The sequence below is a fragment of the Diabrotica virgifera genome, chromosome 6 (assembly GCF_917563875.1).
Source record: "Diabrotica virgifera virgifera chromosome 6, PGI_DIABVI_V3a".
NCBI classification, from domain to species: Eukaryota; Metazoa; Arthropoda; class Insecta; order Coleoptera; family Chrysomelidae; genus Diabrotica; species Diabrotica virgifera.
The window spans coordinates 172,504,324-172,516,436 of record NC_065448.1 but is presented as its reverse complement, the minus strand read 5'-3'; the positions used below and the strand labels follow the sequence as shown (position 1 = coordinate 172,516,436).

Below are 12,113 nucleotides of genomic sequence, written 5' to 3'. Positions count from 1 at the left end.
GTTTAAAATCAAGATGGCGGCTAACGCAACGGTGGAATTCAGTCGAGATTTTAAATTTATACTAATATCGACCCTCCCTAAAGATTAAAAAAATAAAATTTGGGGCAGCTCCTAATGCAAGGTCAAATGCTATCCCGACTGGGCTAGACAATCAGATAAAAAGAGAAACGATTGGGTAATATCAAAAACAAAAGTCGAGGACATAACAACAAAAGTTGCCAAATTTAAATGGAGCTTCGCAGGCCACACTGCTAGACAAAAATACCAACGTTGGAATGCAGCAATACAACATTGGAGACCTTACCAAAGTAAACGACCGAGAGGAAAACCACAGATGAGGTGCGTTGATGGTATTAAAAGAGTACCCGGAACAAATTGGAAATATGTTGCTCAGGATAGAGATCGAAGAGAAGAAGAAGAAGAAACTTCTGGAGTACAACTTTTTAATATCTTGTTTCTTAAACATTTCTTAATCAGATTTAAAAAGTTCTATCTTGTTTGATTTTTTCCGAAGTCAAAATCTATATTGACTCCCCTATATCTGTATACCAACAAGCCTTATTGGTTTATTTGAATTTATTGTTTATCCGACACCTGAAAGGGCATAAGGAAGGAGAAAAAGAAAGAATTTATTATTTAGTTAACGTTTTACCTTACCTTGGTTAAGTGTAGGCGCAAAATGTCGGACCAATGCTTTTTAAATGCATTAATTTTTTTCGCATCCTTCGAAAACTACTAATTATTTTTGGAAACGCAGAATAAAAGATTATTACCGAGGGCCGAAAGTCCCTTAAAATAGACCAAAAGTTTCTTTTGAATGAGATATTAGTCTGGGCAGATGCATGTAGGAGATATTAGTCTGGGCATGTAATCTATTTAATTCAAAATACTTTCTACTGCTGTCACAAAACAAAAAAAAATGTTTTTGATAAATAAGCATTGTTTAATAAATAAGCATAAATAAGCAATGTTCAAGCTGCCACCCATCTGCCTCTTGGTAGGTTGAATATTGAATTTAAGCGAAAAACAATATTTATTTGTCAAAGAAACATTTTTCTCTTTTTTGTGTCAGTAGTAGAATGCATTTTGTGTTAAATAAATTGCATACATTCTTCTTTTTGTGTCAATTAATTTAATTCAAAATAAATTTTCTTGGACAGCCTGTATAAATAATTATGTCAATGTTAACATTACTGCATAGAGAATTGAATAACCTTTTAAATGAGGTAGCAAACGACCACTATTCCCTATTTAAAAATAAGGGGTGGGGGAAATGGAAGGGAGGGAGTTGACAAATGACAGATGTATGTACCGTAAAAATGTGTCCATCTTAGATAAAAAATCGACCTGTTTCTTCATTTCCTTAAAATCTAATAAATAGTGCCAAATAACGAGGTGGACTGTTTTCTTTGGCCCACTCTGTATATATCTAATGTACTTTACCTAATTGAAATTGTACTGTTTAAGCGGCCTTAGGAATATTTTAAAATTTTAAACAATTTTTTGGCTTATAAACAAATAACGGTTTCGGCAACTATTAAATTAAATTAAATTATGAAAACGGTATTGGAAAGAACGCGGCAGGACGGACGCTCCTTTTTAAAGAAAAAACGTTTAATTGCGGTGAGTTTTTCCTGAGATATAACCGATCAAAATTGACCTCATGTACGGTGAAGATATAAACAATAGGATGGTAATTTCTAAAACGTCACCTTTTTATTTCGGTCCTCTTTGTCCACACAAATTTTCAATGTTTAAAAGACTCATAATATATAAAAATCCATAAGGAAAAATTTCCTGTAGCTGGCTGTATACCATTAATTACAAGAATTGAAGAAAAATATCTTCTGTGTAAGAGGTATATTTATTTGAAAACCCCAATAAAGGGCCACATTAACAATCAGAACGTTTTCGCTTTAAAAAGAGCCTGATCAGTGTTCTAAGCCTAAAATAAGTATAAACCATGAAAACAAGAGTAAAAAATTTAAAGGTTGACCAAGATAAAAATTAGGTTATACTTACAAGATCTACATGCTAAGCCACCAAAAATGCATGCGTTAAAACCCTTAAAATGCCGACTAAAAGCCTTACATTGGCGTGTTTTATATTAAACCCTGGCGATGGGTGTATTAAAACTGCAGAAAATATGAGGCTCTTTAGGATTTGGTTATGCTTGCAGCCCCCAGGGTGACGATTAATGGACTTCTTCCATGGAACTCCCGCAGCACGCGCCAAGCCTACGGTACCATCAAAGATCACGAGAAGTTCGGAAATTGGGAGTACTTTCAATGTTGAAGGTTTTAAGCGAAGTCGTAGAGTCGTACCTTTTTTGGCCTAAAGGTACTTAACGGAGCATATCGATTTATATACGATGCGCAAAGCGAATTCGGCACTTGTGGATAATGTAAATTGATATGAAGCATTTATTTAAATTAGAAGACACACAAGGTTATTCTGCATCATCTTTACAGGGGGCAGACAAAAGTAACTAAATATACCTAATTATTAAATTATCAAATCTTATTCTACCCGAAATAAATAAATGAATGATTAAATTAATATAAAATAAATAAGGATTCCCGAACACTGGGTGAAATTTAAAAAGATAGATATACCTCAAAGCATCATATGACTATACCACGAGCATGTGGGTGGTTGAGTTGATTTCTCTGTCTTCACAAAGAGAAAGGTGAAAGCCAACTGATTACAGGTGACAAGTGTGAAAGCGTTTCTGACTAATGACAGCACGAGACAGACAGTGTGACATGAAGTTTTGTGAACTGATATGTAGTTAGGTACTAGCCACTAGTTATAAAGATTATTATTTGTGGTAAAATTCAATAATAACAACAAACATCATGTGCTGAGATTACAAGTATTCCCTGTTAAGCTAACAAGAATAATATACGGAGTGAAAATAACGTTATTTAAAACCAATTGTCAACGGGGTTCAAATAAGTGTATTACAAAGGATAGGCAACCGACCATACATGCGATATTTTAAAATAAAGATATTATTTTGTTTTAATAGTTATAAAAAGAATAATTTGCCCATATGATCAAATGCATTTAGGGCGGAGAAAATAAGTAGATTTTTTTTTTATTTTTTTAAACTATTAAACATGATGAGGGCAATGTCTAGGATGAAGTTGAAATTGCCATAAGTATGTAGTTATTTGACCTAAAACACAAAGATAGGTGATGTACCTAGCTGAATGAAATGACCTTTGGTGTAAAGTTAAAATCTTTGGAGTTATAGAGCCATAATTAAAAAAACAGATTTTAGGGCGCCATTTTGTTTATAAGTAGCAAGTAGCACACTATCTGCGGACTTTGCATACTTAAATTATTAATATATAGAATCATAAGGTTCGATTCTAGCAATAAAATTGCTGGTAAATAACTTTTCCATGTATTTTGCTAATTAGCCCAGAGTATAATATTTGAAATTAAAAATCACACCAAATTTTATCTTTTTTTTACCCCTTTAATTTATTAAGAAAAACATTATAGAACTTTTCAGGGACTTTCCGCCCTGGGTAAGAATGAAATTATTTTTTTTAATTTGTCAAAAATATTATTTTTCTACGAGCGTGCAAAAATGTCTACTTTCGCGCACGCGTTTTAGTTTAGAAAGTTTTACTTTTCCGCACGCGTGTTATTTTCCGCAGGCGTTTTACTTTTCCGCACGCCTGTTAATTTAGATATGTTAATATGGCCTTAAAGTAATTATAATACATGCAATAAACTAATATTTAGATAATATTTACCAATTTATTTCAAATATATCTTTTTGTGTTCATGTTTTAATGAAATTAACGCGAGAATTCGATGAAATAAAATAATTTTGACATAATATTCGAAAGTCAAATCAGTAGACAATAACAGGTTTTGAATCGTCGTCATGGAAACCAAGATCGTCGTCATGCTAACCAATTATGCTGAAAGTTTGGTTTGACAACCTTGTCAAAGAATTATGTGTATGTATTTTCATATTAATTAAATTAATTGATTAAGATTTGCTCATTTTTTTAAAGACTTGTAGAAAAAATATTGTTCCTAACGCTTGCACAAAGTCTCTTTTCCGCACTCGACTGCTTGCCGAACTCCCGCTTCGCGTCGTTCGGCAAACTGCAGTCGCGTGCGGAAAAGTATGACTTTCTGCACTTTTTAGGAAAATAACTATAGTTTTCTCGGGATTCGAAAAAAAAAATGAATGCATTTGACAAGTATTGCCCTGAATTTTGTATCTACGCACTTAACGTAAGCACATTATGTAATTTATTAATCTTACTATTATTTTAGAATATCGATATATTAAACATGAAGAAGGTGGCAGTTTAAGTTGTCAACGATTAGAAGATCCATTAACTGTGACAATAAAAAAGCTAACACCTACTACAAACAAAGGTAAATTTTATTCTGAAATTATTTTCAGGTGTAATTTCTTTTACTAACCTTTTAATTGAAAATATATTTATTTTGACATTATAAATCAAATTGTGGATAATTTGGTTTTCTATGTACTGTTATAATGTGAGTTAAAATATTACATCAACTATTTTGCCAAAACAAGATCCCATTGCCTATCTCCCTAATTCAAGAAAGGTCTCGAATTCATTTTTTATAAAACCAGTCGATAAATCTGAACTGATCCAAACAATCAATAGTATCAAAAGCAAATCTTCCTGTAGTACTGATGGTCTATCGATAAAAATTTTTTCTAATCTCCCAGAAAATGTGTTAGAAGTCCTTACCTCACTAATTAATGATTCCTTTGAGAAAGGTAAATTTCCAGAGTGCCTGAAGACAGCCATCATTATTCCTCTTCATAAGGGTGGTGAAATATCTAATACCTGCAATTATAGACCTATTGCACTACTACCGGTACTCTCCAAAATTATTGAGAGACTCATAACAGCCCGACTTATGTCCTTTCTAGTAGTTGAAAACAACATTTGTTAAATATTTAAAGGCAAATTCAGAATTTAATACATTTATTCTAATATCTAGGTACACATGTCTTTCTATCACGAAATACTATAATCGACTGACTCATTAAATACTTCAATATCCATATTCGGGCATCTATGCTGTTTGTCAGAACATCCATTTCTTTTAGTCATCCGTCAGGGCCGGCGTAGAAAATATTCTTTACAGTCGGTCACGCTTCCCTTATCCACGTCCTCGTGGATCCGATGCCACTGATTTACCTAGATCATAAAAAACATGTTAACTTTAAAAGACAAGACTATGAAATAAATAAGACACATGCCATATTAATAATGGGACTACTATCTAATAATTTTACATTAAATCTAACAGGAGTCATCCATCCAGTTCATCTTAAGTTGGACCTGAAATATTAGCTTAAGATCTACAGCTAGTAAATTTCTTTTAAAAAAAACATGCTACACCCATAGTAAGAAAACAACTCTTATAAGTTCGCTTCTAAATTATGCAATAAGAAAGCAACTCTCATAAGTTCGATTCTTTAGTAAATTATATTAAAAACAACATGCAATAGGTAAACATGCTATACTAATAGCAAGACAACAACTCTAAGAGTTGTAAGATAAGAGTATAAGACCATAAGAGTACAAGACTTATAAGTTCGCCTCTAAAATATGCAATACCTGCAATAAGAAAACAACTCTTATAAGTTCGCCTCATTAGTAAATTCCATTAAGCAAAACATGCAATAGGTACCTATAGTAAGAAAACAGCTCTTATAAGTTCGTTTCTTTAGAACTTGCCCTCTCCAAACCCCTTACCATGGGTTGGAAGAGCCGTGGTCTACGAGCTAGTTTCTTATACTTTTGTGGTCAACCACCTTAAGAGATCCGTTTCGTTAGGACCCTTATAAGTTCGTTTCTTTAGAACTCGCCTAGGACTCTTTAAGAACTCGTTTCGTAAGAGTTCTGTTGCTAGCTATCTTCGAGATCCGTTTCGTTATGACTCTTATAAGTTCATTTCGTTAGAACTCTTGTAGCTAGCTAACGTGTGATCCAAAATTATTGCCATCACAGGTGGCTCTAAATTACAGAGATAGCTATACAATGCATGTCTATTCTTAATTCAGATATATTTTCCAGTTTGCGTCAACTTTGCAGTGTACGTCAACTTAACAAGAAAAGTTTGGTTATGTAGATGTTGGCGATGGACATATACAGCATCTTGTTTGAGTGTATTTATTATTGTTACTTATAATTTCATTAATTCTTTTTATTTTTGACTTAAGTTCTGTGTTAAAGGTTTTGACTAATTTTTTTATGTTTTATAATATTAATCAAAATTAATTGATAAACCAATGATATAAATTCAGATTAAAACAAGACATACGTAATTTTTTTGTACAGCTAGCCCTGATCACAATAATTGTGGATCGCTCGTTATCTTGGAGATCCGTTTCGTTAGGATCCAAATCCCCTTTGGATTCAGAACTGACGTCAGTATTGAAAGGTTTCATCTTATCGTTAGATGACACACCTTCATTTTTCTTTTGAGATCTCACGGAACCTTGAGGATCCTCGATTACGTAACGATCATGATCTAAAACCCTTTTTAATGATATAAGGATCAGGTAATTAGGGAGTCATTCGTTTGACGTCCTCTTGAATTCTTCGTTGAATTCAATCACTTTGTCAAATGTTTGCTTTTATTTGACCTGGTTTGCATCAGTCATTCGTTTGACGTCCGCTTGAATTCTTCGTTGAATTCATTCACTTTGTCAAAGGTTTGCTTTTATTTGACCTGGTTTGGATCAGTCATTCGTTTGACGTCCGCTTGAATTCTTCGTTGAATTCAATCACTTTGTCAAATGTTTGCTTTTATTTGACCTGGTTTGCATCAGTCATTCGTTTGACGTCCGCTTGAATTCTTCGTTGAATTCATTCACTTTGTCAAAGGTTTGCTTTTATTTGACCTGGTTTGGATCAGTCATTCGTTTGACGTCCTCTTGAATTCTTCGTTGAATTCAATCACTTTGTCAAATGTTTGCTTTTATTTGACCTGGTTTGCATCAGTCATTCGTTTGACGTCCGCTTGAATTCTTCGTCGAATTTAATCACTTTGTCAAATGTTTGCTTATATTTGACCTGGTTTGGATCAGTCATTCGTTTGACGTCCGCTTGAATTATTCGTTGAATTCAATCACTTTGTCAAATGTTTGCTTTTATTTGACCAGGTTTGCATCAGTAATTCGTTTGACGTCCGCACATATTTTCGATAGATCGCCCCGGTCTGCCTCCTGTAATGACACTTTGTTGGCCAGAACAGCATCGGCTATACCTCTTGGTTAGTAACCCAACATTACTTCGTAGGGCGTTTTTTTTTGTGGTTGAATTCTTCGTTGAATTCAATCCCCAATTTGGAACGAATTCATCTCAAGTAATCTCGTCTTCACTGCAGGATGATAAAGAAGCTACTATTGTACAATTATACCTTTCCACTTGTCCGTTTACTTTAGGAGCAGCAGTGGAATTCAGAACATGTTTTATATTAAGTGATGTACAATAATCCTTGAATCGTTGGGAAGTATAGCAAAAACCTCCATCGCTAATTATTCTTCGCTACACCAAAGTTTTCAATTGCACTTTTCAAAAAAGTAATCACCGGGGTAACTTTGGTGGACTGCACAGCCTTCATAAAAAAAAGAACTTAGTGAAAGCATCGACGATGACAATGAGATAAGAGTTCCTTCGTTTTGACTTTACAAATGGACCTAGATGATCTCTATGCAGTGTATCAAAAGGTACTGCAACCTTCTCAATAGAATGCACAAGTCCAGGTTTTTGCTTTTCACCAGGTTCCTTATTATATAAGCCTTCTGAAGTTTTTCGATATAGTCGATTGTTTACAATGCAGTAGTTTTGATGGATATCTTTTTCTTCCTTATCTGATGGAGATTTTGACAGCAGATCTATGATAGTGTTGCATCTTTCATCTTTTAATTGGGCATGTAAGATCCAATCTTCTTGATCGATGTTCACAAGGTTTATCTTAACCGTGAGTGCCTCCTCTGGAATTTTTGCGACAGTATCTCTGCTTAGAGCATGTGGCATTTTCGTACCTGGACGGTATTCAATGTCCAAAGTAAATTCTTGAATGGTTAACCACCATCTTTCAATTCTGGGAATTATATCTCTTTTGGTCAATGTGTTCCGCACTACATTACAATCTGTAACCACCTTAAAATGGATTTCGATGAGATAAATTCGAAAATGTAATGAATTTACTACTACCATGGTTTCTAACTCCAGATTGTAAACAGCAAGGACAGGCCTCGAAGTCAATTTATTCTTGAGGGTTTCGAAAGCACACGTTGTTCGTCATCCCATACAAATTTGACATCTTTTTTCGTGAGAAGTGTCAAAAGTCTTGCGATCGTGGCAAAGTCCTTTACATATTTTCTGAAGTAACTTGACAAACCCAAAAATTGGCGTGTAGTGTCGACATCAACAGGTTCTGGAAATCGTTCAATTGCTTCTGTTTTCAGCTGTAAAGTCGTGAAATACATACAATCTTTTAATTTTTCTAAGAACTCGTCTGCACGTGGAAGTGGAAATCGATCCTTAACAGTCTTCGAATTCAATGCACGATAATCTACACACATTCGATTTTCTCCATTTTTCTTTTGGACTAATAGCATCGGACTTGAATAAGGTGAACTAGATCCTTGAATTACTCCATTAGCCTGTAAATCATCTACGATAGTATGTACAACTTTTCGTTCATTGTAAGACAAACCATAAGGACGATACACGACAGGACGATCATCAGTAAGATGGATTTGCATTTTAAGAATATCTGTTTTACCCAATTCACTAATGTTTTGTGAAAAACAACACCTAAATTGATTCGGTAAGTCAAGGAGCTTTACTGCTTACTCCTCAGATAAATTTGAATTACATAACACATAATTTTTGGAAAACAAACAAAAATTGTGTAAAGAACGGGTCATTATACTAACATCAGTAGAAACACTTTTATCTTCAACACAATCAACACCTCTAGCTACAATTTGAGTTTCACTTACGTCAACTAAGGTGAGATGTATTCAAATTATTGTACCCTGTTCTAGCCAATCCTCTCAACCTGATTTACATGTGGAATATCATAGCAGTTCGTTCCAGTCACTAATAGATCCCAACATCCCAAAAAAAAATTCAGGAATGCACTCCGGCTCCACAAATGTTCCATTAACCGCATCGTTTGGTTGTGCTTGGTGCTGGATGAGCCCTTTTTGACTAGTAACTCTAATCTATCGAGTCTATCACTAACATACATTTCGAGTAGTGGAGGAGTGTTGAGACTCTTTTACTTGCTGAAGCTACCCGAACGATGTTCGTTTCTCTAGATTTGGGAATCTTGGAACTTGTCTGATGATGTAAATGATATTGTCGGTTTTATCTTGTAATCATAGTCGTTACTACTACTGCTAGATTCGGATGTTGAACTTGAACTTAGTCTGGATCCTTTCCTTCAACCCATTGCTTTTGTTTCCTTTTTATATACTATACTCATATAATAATATATACCTACTTATATTCATGCTTTTCAAATAAAATTGCGAAGTTAAATTGAGAGAAGGTTGTTGCTACACGTTGAACAATGAACAACCTCTCGAACTTAAATAATGCAATATAAGCTCAATACTACACGTTGAATAGCTTATACAGAGCGTTCACCAATCAACCAGACATACCACTTCGAAGGAAGCGCCAAAATGGGCAACACTGTCTATTATTCCACTATAGTATCGATGCGTAATCGTCCATCGACGGACTTAAACAAATAATACTTTAGGTTCTGAAATTACTAATCTACAATGAGTAGGTGACGTAATATGGTTGTTAAATTACCGGCAAGTGGGTAAATAAACCGGTTGCTCAAATTCCTCAAACATTTATTACCAAACATTTAAAATTAATTTTTAACTGTTAAAGATGTTCAAAACTCATCTACTCGATAGTAACAGTATGTTATTAAAATCGCTTTATAAATTTTTCTCTTTTCTCGATTATTAGTTTTTATTGCATAGTATATAAATTATCGTAATGACTGAATAAATAATTAATTTAAAATAATGCTATTAATGTAAATTAATAAATAATTCACGCAATTAACAAGTAATGATTTAAAAGAATATTCAAAAACTAAAGCCATAGTCACCGCTATTTTAAAAATGACATTGACACTCTACGACTATACCGTCTACACTCTAAATATTTATAAATGCATGTGTATAAATTATAACAATAACGCATACCTTATTAAATGTGGAAAAACCGGCAGTGCTCACACCTCAAGCGCGCATATCTAATTGAAACCCAAACGCAGTGTATATTCTTATAAATATTTTAATCTATTTTAAATTTAAATCTCGAAATATAAATATTACTAAACGTCGAATAGTTTATATCTCCCTATAGATATTTTAATCTATTTCAAATTCAAATACCAAAATATAAGTCTATTATCTACACTTTGAATAGCTTATAAAAATATAATACATTATTAATATAATAAAATTGTGAAGTTAATAAAAGAGAAGTCTGTTGCTACACGTTGAACAGTTTCTCAAACTTAAATAAGGTAATATAAGCTTAATACTACACGTTGATTAGCTTATATACTATCCTTATAAATATTTTAACTTATTTTGAAATCAAATCGCGAAATATAAGTCTATAATCTACACTTTGAATAGTTTATAAATATATTCCGGTAAATATTTTAACCTTTTTCAAAATCAAATCGCGAAATATCAGTCTATTAGCTACACTTTGAATAGCTTATAAAAATATTCCGATAAATATTTTAATCTTTTTCAAAATCAAATCGCGAAATATGTCTATTAACTACACTTTGAATAGCTTATACATCACGATAAATATTTTAATATCTATTAAATAAACTATCTGATAAATACATACAGTTCAATCCTCTTAACCCCATCAGACACAAGTTCGAAGTTCCAACAGACATCCTGTCATAAAAAATATGTGGTACAATGTACATCATTGGCAAAGAAACAGCACAAATTGATCCAAAAACAACTCATAAAAACACCCAGGTGATTCACCGTACTTTAAATATTATTTACACGTCGCATTTAGTGCAAATTCCGGATAAAATTCCACGTAAAACACTTTAACGTAACAACACTTCACAAGTTCACTTCTTGCAGGAAAATTCCATTGCTATTTTTGTCACTTTCGAAACATTCACATACGATTATACTATTACTGTGTTTTTAAACAAATATCACTATTAAATAAGTATAAATATAACTTAACACTTGTTATAGCACATGGATAATATCCTACCGCTGCTTTGTTAAATATTTAAAGGCAAATTCAGAATTTAATACATTTATTCTAATATCTAGGTACACATGTCTTTCTATCACGAAATACTATAATCGACTGACTCATTAAATACTTCAATATCCATATTCGGGCATCTATGCTGTTTGTCAGAACATCCATTTCTTTTAGTCATCCGTCAGGGCCGGCGTAGAAAATATTCTTTACACATTTTATCACAAAATCAGTTCGGCTTTTTAAATAATAAATGCACCACTGATGCCATCTTTTCTGTACTACATGAGGTTTATCAAGCAATGAACAATAATCTTTACACTGCCACCGTTTTTTTGTGACTACGTCAAAGCTTTTGATTGTGTAAATCATAACATTTTAATAAAAAAACTAAATTTCTACGAAATTCGAGGTATTTCTTTAGATTGGTTCCAATCTTACTTGGAGGAAACAACTGGTTAGAGCAAATGATACAGACTCTAGTCTCAAAAACATTGTATGTGAAACATTGTAGTGGGGTACCTCAAGGTTCAGTATTGGGTCCTCTACTTTTCCTTATCTTTATTAATGACATCACTAGTTTAAAAATCGATGGAAAAGTCTTTCTTTTTGCTGATGATACCAGTATCATTTGGAGCAACTCAAATATTGCAACTCTTCATGCTACTATAACTTCTACAATAAAAACCTGGTCTGACTCTAATTTACTCTCGTTTAACGTAGATAAAACAGTAGCATTGTCTTATAAAGGAGTCCTTCAACCCTTACCTCTTAATAACAGCCAGATCA

At 33.2% G+C, this 12,113-nt stretch overlaps 1 protein-coding gene across 2 annotated transcripts in view; it reads left to right on the top strand.

Annotated features, from left to right (window-relative positions):
- Window positions 1–12,113, top strand: part of LOC114335080 (tyrosine-protein phosphatase 69D-like) — a 729,328-nt gene that overhangs the window by 262,845 nt on the left and 454,370 nt on the right. For both annotated transcript variants that reach the window (XM_050654333.1, XM_050654334.1), the window contains one exon: window positions 4,306–4,410. In XM_050654333.1, coding sequence (XP_050510290.1) covers window positions 4,306–4,410 — 105 coding nt within the window. The remainder of the gene's footprint in view (window positions 1–4,305; window positions 4,411–12,113) is intronic.